General features: G+C 45.0%; 1 protein-coding gene across 2 annotated transcripts in view; it reads left to right on the top strand.

Annotated features, from left to right (window-relative positions):
• The window catches only part of LOC142587847 (ornithine decarboxylase 1-like), a 49859-nt gene that overhangs the window by 14565 nt on the left and 18908 nt on the right, over positions 1–16386 (top strand). For both annotated transcript variants that reach the window (XM_075699153.1, XM_075699144.1), the window contains exons 3-6: positions 7275–7374; positions 9397–9473; positions 11287–11453; positions 15313–15447. In XM_075699153.1, coding sequence (XP_075555268.1) covers positions 7275–7374; positions 9397–9473; positions 11287–11453; positions 15313–15447 — 479 coding nt within the window. The remainder of the gene's footprint in view (positions 1–7274; positions 7375–9396; positions 9474–11286; positions 11454–15312; positions 15448–16386) is intronic.

Here is a 16386-nt window from a genome sequence, read left to right as displayed (position 1 = left end):
TACTATTCGGTATCGTGGCATTGTCGGTGGGCTGCAGGCATCCGGTAGACCATGGCGACCGGGCAAGGACGAGACGATTTCTAGTGCGAAACTTCCACGGTTTATTCAAAGCTTGGTGTAAGATGATGAGAAGAGAATGAAGTGATGAAAAGTACATTTCGGAGCCCCTCAAGTAGGCTCTCTAAAATCGTGGGAGGGATCTTGCTCCCATCGACGTCACGTGACAGACACAGAGTCTGGTTTGCCGATGGGCGACCCGCCTCCGTAGATACCAAGCCGCAGCAAGGGAAAGGGCGTCCCGCCTCCGGTTATACCAAGCCTGCTGCAAGGAAAAGGGCGTCCCGCCTCCGGTTATACCAAGCCTCAGGTCCGGGAATTGTAGACGCTTGTCCTATTTTGCGCGTTGCTGGTTCGCGGAAGTTCCCCTGTAGAGCTTGACAGTTCGACGAAAGGGTCCCTCTAAAGTCGCACATACACAAAAGGGCCTGTAAACACCGCGGGGCCTCCGCCAGACCGGCATACACTCGAGACAACCATGACGAATTAGGAAGTCACACTTCATTTCGATGAGGCATGGTGGGCGAGAGTCCTTTCCTTACGGGGTGCTAGACGCCAAATGTAACAGCATCTCCGGCGGGGGAGGGAGATCCAGACGCGTAGGGGCCAGCAGCCGCTGTGCGAGGGATCGGCGTTTCAGTAGCAGAATTCCCCTCAGAGGGGACGAACTCTTCGTTCGTAGCTGGTAGATTCCTGAGAGTTGTTCATCAGTCCTCGTGGCGCTCCTGTGACTTTTCTCCCTGGTCCGGTCCAGTGAAACCGAACTTGCAAACAGGTCTCCCAACTTTTCGTCTCCTGCGTAGGCAATCAATCACCCGAGAACAGTGCCGGACCCACAACCACAAAGCAGCGAGCACAAGGCCACCCTCCTCCAAGATACACCAAGCTTTAAAAAAAGAAAACCCGCTACTCCTTTCCCATTCCTTTCGCGCGTCCTCCACCCCTGAACACTAAAACCAGCCATTTCTTGAAAGCCTTAGGACATGGTTATTAAAATCAGCTAACAATCGACTACAACTTCGCGAAAAAAACGTGTGAACGAACGTAAATATTCCATGCATATCCGGGTCAGAATGAGGCTTTCGTTACTCTAGGAGCAACGAATCAGACCGTCGGCATTGCCGTTAAGCTTACCCTTCTTGTAGCAAATATCGAAGGTGTACTGTTGAAGAGCCAAGCTCCAGCGCAAAAGACGACAGGTTTTCGTAGACATGGACTGCAGCCATGTGAGGGGACAGTGGTGAGTCTTTATGGTGAAGCTTGAACCAGCGATATAGCAAGCTAATTTCTGCACCGCCCATACTACGCAGGCGTATTCCTTTTCTGATGCACTCTATGCATCCTCACGAACTGAAAGCTTTCTGCTGGCGTACAGTAGAGGGTGTTCGTTCTCGTCATCTTTCTTTTGACAGAGCACCACCTTCATACCCCTGTCACTGGCATCACACTGAAGAATGAATGGCTTAGAGTAGTCGGGCGCGTTCAACACTGGCTGACTCGTTAGTGCGTTCTTCAGCATACTAAAAGCCTTTTCTTTTGCGTCATCCCACTTTACCGTTTGTGGTTCTGTTTTTCTGAGAGCCTCCGTTAAAGGACTCACAATCTCGGAATACCGCGGAATATACCTTTGGTAATAACCCGCCAAGCCAAGGAATGATCTGATGTCCTGCTTGGTGCGTGGTTGCGGGAAGTTGTCTATCGCGATCAGTTTAACCTCGGAAGGCAGGAGATGGCCTTGCCCTATTACATGACCTAGATAAGCTACCTCCGCGCGCCCTAATTGGCATTTGGGAGCCTTGACAGTTAAGTTGGCCTCTCGTAGATGACACAGCATGGTTCGCAGGTGTTGCACATGGTCCGCCCATGATGAAGAAAAGATTGCTATGTCATCGAGATACGGAAGTGCAAAGTCCTCCATTCCTCGTTGCACCTGGTCCATAAGGCTAGAGAAGCAATATGGCGCATTCTTCAATCCAAAGCTCAGAACTTTCGGCCGAAAGGTTGCCATCGGGGAAATAAACGCCGCAAGCCTGCTTGCCCTCTCGGTCAACGGAACCTGCCAGTACCCTCTGACTAAATCGAGCGTAGAGATGAAATTATCACTGCTCATTTTCTCAAGCCTTTCCTCGATATGCGGTATTGGATAAGTCTGGTCCTTCGTGATGATTAAATTGAGCCTGCGGTAGTCCGTACATGGTCGCGGCTCCTTTCCTGGGACCTCAACCAAGATAAGAGTTGAGGTATAATCACTCTCTCCTGGCTCGATTACGCCTAGCTCTAACAAGTTGTTTATTTCAGCGGCCATGACTTGACGTTGACGAGGTGAAACACGATAAGCTTTCGACCGAACTGGGTCCGACGAGGTTAACTCGATATCGTGAACCATCGCAGTGGTCCTGCCATGTGTGTCTGAACATATGTCTTTAAATTCAAACACGAGTTCCCTCAGTTCGGCCCTTCGATTGGGATTCAACTCCGCCTGCTCTACTAGCTCTTCAATGGTCTCATGAATGTCTTTTGCCTCAGTCATTGCTGTTAACTAACTCCGGAAAGTTGACAGGCATCTCCTCAGGTTGGTTAAGGGACATGTTCACAATGGCTTCCCTCTGCCGGTAGGGTTTAAGTAGATTGCTATGGTATACTTGTGGTGTCCTTCGTTTTCCCGGTACCATGATTACGTAGTTTGTTTCAGATAATTTCTGAATTATGTCAACCGGTCCATCCAATTGAACCTTTAGTTTGTTTTTCAATGAGGCTTTCAGGATCATTACCTTTTATCCAACTTCAAGGTATCGCGTCCGAGCCGTCCTGTCATCGTAATGCTTAGCATTGCTTTGTTCCTTAAGCATTTCCTGTTCAGCAATCATTGTGGCAGGGCTTACGTTCAATAACTTTATCCTGCATTCTGCCTCTCGAGACATTTCAGGCTCCGGCACTCGCCTGACCTCTTCATTAGCTGGTGCACTTTCCGCTTTATCCCCTATAGGGCTGTCCTGTTTGGTGCTGGTAGACGAATCATCCGTCAAACCTGTTTCCTCCACCACTGGACCTTCGTACGCTGCCTGGGCCGCGAGCTCTCTTGCCTTGGAACGAGTTAGGGCTTGCACTATTCCCTCACTAAACCCGATTCCCCTGCAACGTAGCAAATCCTCGGATTTGTTACGAAATAAATATTGATACTGCGGCGGAAGATGTGCCGAGACGGCGGCTTCAGTGTCCAGTACTCCAAAAGGGCCTTCGATACGGGGAGACAAACACTTGAGGCCTCTACGGCTTGCCTTATCCTCCACGTACGATGGGTGCACCACGTCCATTGTTGCTGCCGAGTCGCGGAGCACCCGACCCGGTTTGCCGTTTACCATAAGGTCTCGTATGTATGGTTCTAGCAAGTTCAGATTTTCCATGTTTCTACTTAGTGACATCAACACTAGTTTGGGATCTCTGCACCCCACGGAGATATGCCCCGTTTGCTGGCAGTTGTAGCAAACTACTGGTTTCTTTGCCTCGAAAGCTTTTTTTCTTTTGCCTTTCTGCCCTCCGTTCAGGTGACTCCTCATTTCCCTCGCTGTCGTCGTCACTATTTTTCACCGAATCTGACCTTTCCTTTGTTTTATGCCGACTCGACTTTGACCATCGCTTTGGCTTGTCGGGTCTGTATTTATTGATCTCCTTCTTAGGAGCTTCCTTGCCTTCGTCCGAACGGCGAGTTACGTACTCCTCAGCGAGATTGGCCGCTCTCGTGATACTGTCTACGCCTGGTCTATCCTGAACCCAATACCTGATGTTTACTGGCAGCCGGCGGTAGAACTGTTCTAAAGCAACACACTGAATTGTCTTTTCGGCGTCGCCGAGTGTACTCTCTTCTCTGAGCCATTCTTTCAGGTTTACCTCCAAGGTGTATGCAAAATCTTAGTATGACTCACTTTTGGTTTTTTCGACTTCCCTGAATTTTCGCCTGAATGCTTCTGCTGACAATCTATACTTTTTATGCAGATTTGTTTTGACTTCATCGAAGTCCTTTGCTTCTTCTTTCCCCATGCGGGCGATGATATCAGCAACTTCACGTGGCAGTAACGAAAGCAAGCGTTGCGGCCACGTGTTTCTCGCGAATTTTGCCTTCTCTCACGTGCGCTCAAACTGTACCAGAAAAAGACCTATGTGCCCTCCTACTGCATAGGGTGCCATCAAGTCTGTCATTCTGCGCTCGCTTGCACGTGCCTATGTGCTAGATCTTTCAGTATTTTAGGCTTTCAGAAGCTCAATCTCTAGGCGCTTAATTTCGAGTGCGTCGCGTGCAACACGGTCTCGCTCTTCTTTGGCCTCATGTGCTGCCCGCTCGCGCTCCTCTTTTTCTTCTAAGCACTTACGCTCTTCCTCCTTCTCCGCAATGCTCTCTAGGCATTCCTTCAGTTCATCGTCGTCTGCCCCGATCACTTCGATCGCCTCGATGGTCTCCGGCTTTCTCTTTGATTCGGCAATTTGGAGGCCCAACTCTTTGGCCAAGCTCAACAATTGCTGCATCTTCAGTGCCTTCAAATTCATGGCTGCCCTTAGTGCGGCTAACTCTTCACTCTATAACAACCTTGACGTACTCGAAACTTCCGTCAACGGTTAAAGAAAAGTCACTGCACTGTACTTTCCAAAAATGCGTAAAGCCTAGTGATATCTTAGTGAAGAAAAGCCGTGCACTCTCCATATGCAGTCATGAATCCTGACACTTTACTTCCGAACGTTGTCACCAGCACGAAGAGGCTACGATCTCGTAGATCTCATCAAAGTTGGGGTCTCCAGGGTTGCGTATCCCACCGCTGCCACCAGTTTGTTGCGTACTCCAGGATAGCATGTTCCATGGTTGCCAAGTTGTTGCGACGCCTGTTTATGGAAGCTCCACCGACTTTACTATTCGGCAGCGTGGCGTTGTCGGTGGGCTGCAGGCATCCGGTAGACCATGGCGACCGGGCAAGGACGAGACAATTTCTAGTGCAAAACTTGCACGGTTTATTCAAAGGTTGGTGAAACATGATGAGAAGAGAATGAAGTAATGAAAAGTACATTTCGGAGCCCTCTAAGTAGGCTCTCTAAAATCGCGGGAGGGATCTTGCTCCCGTCGACGTCACGTGACAGGCATAGAGTCTGGTTTGTCGATCGGCGACGTGCCTCCGTAGATACCAAGCCTGCTGCAAGGAAAAGGGCGTCCCTCCTCTGGTTATACCAAGCCTCTGGTCCGGGAAGTGTAGACGCTTGTCCTTCTCTTTTGCGCATTGCTGGTTCGCGGAAGTTCCCCTGTAGAGCTTGACAGTTCGAGGAAAGGGTCCCTCTAAAGTTGCACATACACAAAAGGGCCTGTAAACAGTGCAGGGCTTCCGCCAGACCGGCATACACTCGAGATAACCATGGCAAATTAGGAAGTCACACTTCGTTTCGATGAGGCATGGTAGGCGAGAGTCCTTTCTGCACGGGGTGCTAGACGCCAACCGTAACAGAGCCCATGATAGCCGTCTGTCTATGATAATGCCCAAGAACTTGCGTTGTCGCACAAGTTGCAGACGCTGAGGGTCTAGCACGAGCTGTAATCTCTTTAGGCGTTACCTTGTAAAAGGAAATATAGCAGTTTTCGCATGTGAAATAATCATACCTCTGTGTTTCAAACAATCGTTAATTAGTGTTAGGCCAGCTTGTAGCTTTTGCTGAACGGCTTGAGCACTGGAGTCAGATGCCCATATGCGCAAGTCGTCTGCATATAGTGAATAATTCAACGTGTCAGGCAGGATATGGGCTAATTTAGCCGTAACACAGTTAAATAGAAACGCACTGAGTGCACTACCCAGCGGCACGCCTTCATTCACCTTATGCTCTGTGCTTTTTCATCAGCAGTTTCAATGAAGATTTTCCTGTCTCTTAAGAAATACGCAATCCATCTGAGTGTTCGGCCAACTATGCCCAACTGAATTAACCCATGGGGTACGTGAGTGTAGCTGGCTGTGTGAAATGCGTGCCTTATGTCTAGAAACACTACAATAGTGATTCTTTCACAGCTTCTTTCATGATCTACGTATGTAACAAGATCTCAAACAGCATCCATCATACACCGGTGCCTGCAGAAGCACGCCATATTTTCAGGTAGTAGGCGGGTTGTTGCTAGTTACTTCTGCCTAGAGGTGTAATTGCCTGGAAAGAAACCCGGAAAGACTGGGGGGGGGGGGGGGGGGAAGAAAACTGTGTTTGTTTTTTCGCATCAGCACAGAGAAAGTAGAAAACACAATTAAGCTTGCTATTCTCTGCTGTGCAGCATACATGTCTAGAAGCGACGCCGATTCACAGAAAAACGGAAGCACAATTTTGAAGTCTCTTCATTGTATGCTTTCAGTTTCATTTTGAAAACGAAGTGTAGCCTTCAAGTGTAGTGCAACGCAGGACGCCCTTTATAGGTTTTGATCCAGGACTGACGTCTGGGACTCCGCAAAGCCTGAAAACCGTCAGTCTGGTGCCAAGGCCTTTGCACTAATTAGACGATGATACGTGTAGCGTTTAGGCACCTGTGGATACCTTTGATCGCCGTGTGCCAGTCGTGACCGAAACTAGTTTTTGTTTGAAAACGTTCATAAGGAGCTTCGCAACCGGCTCACGTGTAAGGCTCACAAGAAAACATGTCCGAAAACTCGTCTATATACAATAAAATTTGAATGTGGAAGCAGCCACGATTGATTGCAATCACTGATCTCTACTGTGTTTTGCCAGTGATCTTTATGCTATAAAAAAGCGCGAGTAACATCGACACTGAGTGACCTTTTTCTCGGGTATCAGTTTGAAATGCTTCACAGAAGAGAAAAAGGTGTTCAGTCTATTGTTTATTGTTATCTCCGTATTTATTACGCCTATTTGAGTATAGATATGCTTGTTGCATCAATAGTAAATATAAACTATTTTTACTGTAGCTTCAATTTCGGTCAAAATTTCCTGAAAAAAGCGTCTTTTTGTCTCACCCTCAAACTTGAATGCAATTTTGCATCCATACTTCTGCCTGCCTTAGATAGCCTGACGCTGAGTAAACTCAGACCTATGACTTCTTTGCTTAAGCGCAAGGTTCGTATGTTTGTTCGCCTCTAAAGACAATTTCCCCTAGCTTGCCGTTTCGCTTTGTTGTCCATCTATTCTAAAAGTATACAGTCGCACACTTACCGCACACCCTGAACTATCATGACTGCAATTTCTTGCAGATATACGAAGATGAAGCTTTCTTCCTTTGTGACGTAAGGGAAATTAAGCGCAAGGTTTCTCTGTGGCAGCAAGAACTACCGGAAATACAGCCATATTACTGTGAGTAAACTAAATTGCATTGTAACCATGCATGCCTCATGAATTTAGAAGAGAAAAAAATAATGTTGTTGTTGATGGTGGTGGTGGTGTCGTCATCGTGGTCGTCGTCGTCGTCATGGTCGTCGTCATATATTGCCAGAAAGCTGTGTCTTCATTTCATTTAGCCGCATCATTTAAATTGCCAACAATATTTAGCCTGTTTTTACGTCTATCAACAACTGTACTTCGCCCATGATTTCCATGGAAATTAAAGCAGATTAGGCATCGGTTGAACAAATTTACCGCAAAAAAAGTACATTATCCCGCTCCCTTCAATATTTTTTCAATAAATGCGTAAATGCCCGAAGGCAGTGCACTGTGTAGTAGTACTGGGCAGTAGCTGCCACGAAGAAAGAGTGGCGGATATTGGCGCGCTCTCGCTTTTATAAGCAAGATTGTTGCTATGCGACGTGATGCTTGCGCCAACTGTCTCAAAGGGCTAGCTAGCACGAGGACAGGAGAGTGGTGACGTCGTTATTATCTTGTACCGTACGTGTATTTGTGGCCTAATGGTTAGAGCATTGTGCTATTGCACTGAGCGACCTTGGTGGAAATCTCACCATGGTACAGCTATATCTTTATTGAAGAATGTACAAAAGCGACGAGACAGGTACCTGGCGCCATAATGTGCATCTTACGCTATACTATATTTATCATGAAGATCAGGTGGAATACCTGATAAAAGGCGAGGAATGCTTCGAATTGAAAATTACAGTAGCATAACATCCTTGCAATATAGTTAACTGTACTAAAGCCAGATATGACTGCTACTGTCATCCGTACGGCTTCCACACCCGTAGCGTTCTCACAAGCTAAGGCACTTGATCTGTCAGCGCATGTTGCAGTAAACGAAGGGCAACTCTGACCATTTGCTTCACGTTCGCTGTGCGTTGTTGCGCGTTGTTGCGCGTTGTTGCGTGTTGTTCACGTCTCTGTGTTGTTGTAAAACTCTTAATAACACCCTCATTAATCCTGATACCTTCAATTCCTACGCCAAGCATAACGCAGCCCACAATTCCATAACATAACCTCTATAAGGAAGTGTTGCAGATAAAAGAAGGGGTTGAAAATTGCGTAAATCTTTCCTGAGGCCACATTCTAGCAACCTTCGCCACTGTTAAAAGACATAATTTTGCCAATTGAGTAAACAATAATTAGTAAATAAAAAAGCACCTTATCGCGTTGTCGCATGTTTGTCGTCCTGCGTGACCTGATATTTTAAAAAAGTGTGCCGACTAATGCGTGAATGTGTGTGCGCAGAAGGAATAGTGTGGTAGGTTGCCCTTAAAATTCTGCCAAGATCAATCCTTTAAAAGCAATGAAGTGAAGAACATCAGGACCCGTATGCCCAAAGTATCTCGTCCTTCAATAATAATCCATTCTTCACGTTCCCCGCTAGACCCCGGTAAATCCTGCGGTTTATGAAGCCGGAGCAGAATACGGACTAGTAACGAACCGCGAAGAACAAGGCTATTAAAATAGAATAATCACAGTGTTTCTGCGTGCATTGTGAGCAGAGATTAGAACCCGAACATGGACTAGAAAATTTCGTAGCTGTAACTTTATTTACTGTTTTGAAGCAAGCATAAAGGGCGCCTCTATACAGGTATCTGAGACTCGCGATCCGTAGTTTCGATGTTCCTTTTAAGTACACTTACGGCATGAGTGCTTTGGTTCTTCACAAGCCTGCCGCTATTTCATGTTTCACTGCATGCATGAAGCGCTCTAGAACTTAGGGACGGTATCGCCTAATCAAGAGTCATATGGAGAAGCAGTTCGCTTCTCCATATGAAAAGCATACAGGAAAACAACAAAAGTGTCCTTGAGGTGGCCGATGCACAAATTGATTTTAAAAGCGAGAAGATTTCTAAATTGGGGAATTGACGTTGACTTTATTCTTTAAAGCGTTATATAAGTTCTCCGTTTCAGCGCGATGAGTATCGTGCAACAGAAGATTAACGATGTTTTCTTCTTGCTTCTCAGGTGTGAGATGCTGCTCAGATTATGTCGTCCTGAAAAGTCTGAGCTTGAGTGAAGTAAATTTTGCTTGTGGATCGAAGGTATGAACAGCGTATTTTGACATTATACTCTTGAATTCATTGTATGAATCTGTCCACTGAGCGTTAGACTTCCGTTTACAACGGAGTATAGCAATACGAAATTCTAAAAAAAAAGTGACTCGCCCAGAGTTGCCGCCTGGTGGGCGTTGTCTGATCCACGCATAGTGTTAATCGCACCTCACCTCGTCTGCTAGTCACAACGTACTTACATGTGCGTGGCATGCATATCCATTAACGACTTTTCAGTGCTGGTAGTGCATGGCCGTAACTGCTAGCATGTATTTTGACACTATTCAGAAGAATCTCATCTTGCGCTGTAGTCTTTGAGCTGTAATAAGATCTGTGACTGCATGAATCGAATGCGGGACGTGTGACTATCGCACCCTCCACTCGCCACAATCACTTTAATTTTATTGCCGCTTTGTGCTTCAAGCACATCAGAAAATATATGAGCCATCGTATTGAACAAATCAAATGGTTTCCGTAAAGCGTGAATGTAGCGCCTTAGCATATCCTTCTCGCGATGTAATTTATCAATCCGCTAACTTGTTAAAACGTGAATGAGGTGGCGTTCGCCTAGTGGCTACGCGACCAGCCTGCAATATGTGTATATATATATATATATATATATATATATATATATATATATATATATATATATATATATATATATATATATATATATATATATATATATATATATATATATATATATATATTATGGCGTTGCTAGTTTGACGTAAACTAGTGGTCATTATTTGCTTACGTAAAGAAAATAATGTAATAATTTTGACCTAAGAAACAATTACAACCTCCTTTAATCGCTCTGGTGAGCGTATAACCATACAAAAACAGCTGTGTTAAAATGCACGGTGGTTAACTGCTACTGCGTTAAAAATAACCGTGTGAGAAGCAACGTGGCAATCCTGCCAACGCCTTAGCGCTCTCAATAACATAGCTTGTTTACTAGGCAGAACGCAAGCCGAAAACGCCCAGAAAGCAACAAATAATGGCCGAGGCATTGACTGAGGTCGAGTGCCAGTCTTCCTTGAAATGACGGTTCTGGCTTCTCGCACGTAATAAGAACGTGCTATGCTCATTTCGTGCAAAAAATGTGACCTTAGAGGTAAATAATTTATTACTGCAGTCAGCGCGTTCATTAACAGACAATCGGCCCGAATGACTCACAGCAAGGCGCCACTGACCGCCTATATCCACACTAACGCGGCGACGGTGCTGTCACCTATAGCTTCTTCTCGCAGCGAGTAGGACTTGCAGTTGCGAAGTACTTCCATCGGTTTCTGTAATTTATTCTTGATCTTTAAAAAAACCTGCCCTAAATAAGGAAATTCAACATAAGAGAGACAAGGAGTGTGGTAATCTAATTGCATGAGGGCCGATATTTTGTAGTTATCATTGACAACAGCAGCGGCATTTAGGAGTGGCATTCATGGGAGCAATTGCTTATTTTGCCAGTGGCACCGTAAGTGGCACGGAGATAGATTCAGTTACAAGTTAAGCACATGTTAGGCAACCCGAAGGAAATTCAAAACGAATAGAGAATGGTTTTCCTAACGCTGTACTCATCTTAGAAAATAAATTTTTTTCCAGATTTGTACTCGGTTCACTTGAGATAGTGTTTGTTAAGAGTTTGTTTTAAAAAAATTGAGTGCTAAAGAACACAACGAATAAAGTCCTACCACCGGCTGGAAGAGAAGTCTTCAGGAAGCTGATGATGGAATGTTTCACAGTTTTGTCAGCACAATAATCTACATCACATTTACTTGGCTTTGTCTGGTTCATTTTCTGATAGCATGAAATGCGAATTTTGCTGGACATGGGAGTCAACGAAAACCGAATTCTGTACAACAGTACGACAAAATGTCCTTCACATCTAAAGTTCGCCGAAGAATGTGGAGTGCGGCTAATGTGTAGTGACTCGGCAGCCGATATGAAAAGGATCAGCGGCGACACCGCTAGGTAAGTTCAACCCGGCGGTCCGCAATTATTTGGCCGCGCCGTATTCCAAACTAGGTGAAGGGTAGCAAGATGTTACGAAGCACATTTCTTAATTGCGCAGGCGATGAACAATATCTTACTGTTTACTCAGGTTAGCTGCTAAAATAATGCGCCCTATTTCGCTCTATTTGAAAGAATGACAATCGCACAACACCTACGATGTCCTGTGTTACATGTTATGAACAGCATGTGCTGAAGTGCTGTGCAAAGAATGGCCTTTATCGGCCTTGCTCGATCGCTAGAAAATGTTTATCTCTTAAATTGACTTATATTTTGCCCTTGTCTCAACGCTTTTATTATTCCTAGCTTCATTTCACGGGTTCGCAACTCCGAAATAAAGAAGCCTCAGAGAGATAAGGAAATATACGCACAATGATTCGTGTTTCACTTATTGCGACTTGTTTGCGCGACGGAGGCACGCTCTTCACCTGATTTTCCATTATTTGCATTGACTGGAGTCTGTGAACGTTGCATGTAGCGGAAAAGGCTGAAAAGAAAAGTTGGAGCGAAAAGAAAGCTTGTTTAACGTCCCCCACGGCCTATTGGTTTGCGCAGGGTACAGCGACGTAATTTGAAAATTTATCCAAGAACACGGAGAGCAACTTCTGCCCTTTACACATGCATGCGTTCTTGTGGGTACGAGTAAGGGTTTGTGTGTGTTCGTGTGTGTGTGTGCCTCCCCCCCCCCCCCCCCCACACACACACGGGTGCCGGTGGACAGGGGGAGGATTGTACTCAAAACGGCTATCATCTTAGTGCATACAAATTTCTTAGAACTGCGCAGTGTTACATTATAGCCACATTTGAGATAAGAGGGCTAAGATATTGCGACGCAGGCGTCGTACCTGTAACTCTCGTTGTAGAAAAGGATCCGCAGCCAGCCAGGACCAAAAAGTGAATAAACGTGCCGCAACACCATATTTTTCGCATTTTATATGCGCTGTTCACTGGCAATGTCATCACCCGTTCATCATGCCATGTCAAGTCATGTCATCATGTCAAGTTCATCAAGCATCTTATGCGAATGACAGTTTAGAAGCACGATGGAATCAGTCTGTGGGGTGGAAGTAATATCTCAAACACTGGAAATCCAGGCGCCTACACGACTGACTTGGGAGCTGCTGTAGGGTGAAAAATAGAGAAAAGGCTATATGTGCATGCACTCTAATTTCTTGATTTATTGAAAGTTTACCAGATTTGGGTGTGCTGAGTTGTTGAGTGTTATGTGTGCTGAAAATTGAACGTGACAGCAGCTGAAGCAGACTAGCAATTATTGCTCTTCGCTACGGGAGACATATAAATGTTGCCAGACTGTCGCTCTTTCTGACATAGCTTTCGTGATAGCATCTTTTACACACGAAAAAAATTACGGTCCCAAGAAGGAACAATGCTAATGCTTAATCATAGTTGTCCGTTTATATTTACACTGTACAACTCAAACTTCCTATCAAAGTGTCATAGTAAAAGAACGAAAAGAATGAGAGGATATACTTTAATGAGAGCTGGATACGTTAGCTTAGGGAGGTGCCCGACACGCTTCTCCATGTGAGTAGGATGGTATATAAAATAAACAGAAAAAATAGATGAAACGACAGGACGAATGAAAACAGTAAGAGAAATGGAATAAAAATTTAATCACTCAAAATTTGAACAACATTACCGCCCTCATTCATGAAATACAAAAAAGTCACGCACTCTAACAAAAGTGATACGCGAATAAAGTAAGTCCTACCGGGCTTTATTAAGACCTGCCAGGATGATCGCTGTTTTCATTGGACCTCTTAGAACAACAACGCCACTTATAAAGCTTTAAACAATATATACAGTCGACTTCGATTAAATAGAACTAGAAGCGACAGAAAAATGTGCTTCGTTTATATGATGTTTTATTTAAATCAATGACACACATTTATCAAGAATAGATTTATTCGGAAACTTTCCAAATGTTCTGATCTCACTGTGGTAAAAAAATGCCTTTATATGCGCTTGCCTTATAATATTGTACATTCGTTGCGCTCGGCTGCGTTCGTGTGCGAAGGAATTCCCAATAATTCAGCGCAGTCCTCGCGTTCAATATAGCACTGCAGACTTTCAACTGCATCTCCTGCCGGCTGGTGTGAAACAGTAACGCGCACTCGAACAGTAATGTCTGCGTTTTCGTCAGTAGAACCATAGCCGTCACCCGAACTTCACCGATAATATTTTCAATTATCTCCTCAAAGCAGGTAACAAGGACATCATCTGAGGTCTCCTATTTGTGGCGGTGTGAGCGAAGCTGCAGTGGCAACCCGACTACAAGATCCTACCTACTGCGTAGCGTTCTGTTCCTTCTAAACAATGACTACTCACCCATGGAATTCTTCATGGTGGAGACACCGTTGCAACTTCGACATCTTTAAGTTTCGTTAACTTTACCGCAACCTTATACTGTATTAGATTTTTTTTCATTATTTATAGCGTCGGCATATGGCCATGTATGTCAGACTCGTCTTGTTCCATACGCCAATAAGGTTGGCGGTAGTTTCGGTTACAGTTCCGTTTAACTGGGAGTTCTCAAAAAGATGGATTCCGTTTAACCCAAGTTTGCCGATATTGTGCCTATCGGCGGCCAACGAAATTTGATGCCATTGTTCAGTTATTGTGGTATTTCTGTACACGTACACTCTTGGGGTGACCTGAAGCCGCAGCGGGAGCAAGGTACAGAGAAAGAGAAGGGGGCAAGCAAGAAGGAAGAAGAGAAAACAGACACATGGAAGGTCAGCGATAAACGACAGCAGGCTGTCGTAGGAAACACGAAACAAAACAGACGGTATATTAGCCATTATTGTGTTGCGGCTTTTCGAGGCCCAGTGCATTCTTTTGTAGACCTTGTCTTTCTCTCGTTCTCAGACTGAGGGTGGACGGAAATCATGTTGTCAACAAGCTACTCAGGCAGTACTCATCACACTTTTGCCCATTCGGCCTCAGCGCTCAGAAGGCTGTCTTTTTTTCTCTATTGCCGCTTCCATGGCCAGTGCCAGGCTGTGAAATCTTCAAGGCGTTCTTACAGCTTCAGTTCCTCAGGAAGGAGGCAACGGCACCAAATACTTTATTAAAACAGACGATGTCCATCGTTTAAATGGCAACAGAGGGTGTATACTAGAATTTGAGTGGTCAGGCTGTGGACATGGGAGAAGAGTTGACTATTGGGCTAGTTGGTCGTCCATATTTGAAGTAGTAGTTTAGCGCGAATAAAACCACGGACACAAGGAAGACAGACAAGGATGACAGACAGTCCTTGTCTGTCTTCCTTGTGTCCGTGGTTTTATTCGCGCTAAACTACTACTTCAGACAAGGGAGAAGTATGGATGTCAGCCTGTCTGCAGCCGGAGAGTCGACTCTGCCAGCATGTCGCCACTTAATTGATTATTAGGCTACTAAGTCAGGACTGAAACAATCCAGAAAATTAATTTGTTACTTGTGAACACGCATGCAAACACTGCATCCGTTTCTAACCCTAGCCTCCTTTATTCCTATTTTAGTGCAGCACCCCAGCCCTTCACGATACCGCCCCGCCCTCTTCTTGTACCGTTTCATGGTCCAGTAGTTATCACAACCCTCTATGAGTGCAAAATACGTTTTTCTTTGTTTTTGCCTCATTGAACCGGCAGTGTTCTAGCACATTTTACACAGCCTGTTGCCATGATTGTGTCTGTGTTTTGAGCTACTGCAAAGCTCAGAATACACCTTGGACGCTAATATACCTTCCAGCAGCCCGGTAGCGTTTGGTGGAGTATTGGTGTCTAAACTTTTTGACGACAATCTAAGCCACGAATTCCAGGTTGCTACTACGCATTGCTGTGCACGACTCCTCAAAGCAAGCTTTTCTGAATGATCAGTTTGGATGTTCTTTGCACGAAGCTGAGCAGCTTATGCACCTTGCAAAGGAAAAGCAGCTCAACATCGTCGGCGTTTCGTGAGTATACCAGTATGCTCCGGGAACTTTAATTTTGGCTAGTGGTACTATGACTACTTCCACTTATCACTGGCCGCACGTTATACACTGTGTGCCATCTAATTATAGCCAGAGTTTAAAAATATGCGAATTCCACGCAGCTAGACAGAACCAAGGTAACGTTGTTTGCCGTTGCTTGGAGATACTCAAATTATTATTTTTTCATTCCGCCTAATTAGATAATTAGTCTTAATTAGTTAATCAACTTCTTAGGTATTATAATTCGATGAAAAGTATCCCTGAGAACATTGTAGAGCAACATGAAAAACTCCCGACACAGCTTTCTGTTGCTCAATACGTGCTACATAAAAGTGTTTTTCCGAGCGTATAAGAAGCCCGCAAATGCACGCAACGTGCCTCGAGCGGCAAGTCGCGTGGCAATTTTTTCGGGCATTCGCGCGCTTCTTTCACGCTCGGAAAAACACTTTTATGCAGCACGTATTGAGCAACAGAAAGCTGTATCGGGAGTTTTCCATGATGCTGTAATTTCCTCATTGACACTCCGTATCTAATTATAATCGAGTTGATTAACCAATTAAGACTAATTATCTGATTCGGCGTTATGAAAAAAATAATTTTAGAATCTCCAAGCGACGGCAAACAACATCTCCTTGGTTCTGTCCAGCTACGTGGCATTCGCATATTTTTAAACTCTGGCTACAGTTAGCTGGGACACCCTGTGCGTACTCCTTAAATTGGAGGCACTGGCCAGGATATGGCAAGAATTTTATACCAATTACGTTTCCTTTCTGCTCTTTGTCAGCGGTCCAAACTCCATATGCGCTCTGCCTGGTTTATCATCGATAAGAAACTCTAAATGAAATAAGATTAGAAACTCTCATAGGAAATGATGACCTCACAGTTCGGGCTTGTTGGCTGATAACCTTGAATTTAAAAAAA

This window comes from Dermacentor variabilis, chromosome 1, assembly GCF_050947875.1.
Source record: "Dermacentor variabilis isolate Ectoservices chromosome 1, ASM5094787v1, whole genome shotgun sequence".
Taxonomy (NCBI): Eukaryota; Metazoa; Arthropoda; class Arachnida; order Ixodida; family Ixodidae; genus Dermacentor; species Dermacentor variabilis.
This window is presented reverse-complemented; position numbering and strand designations above follow the sequence as displayed.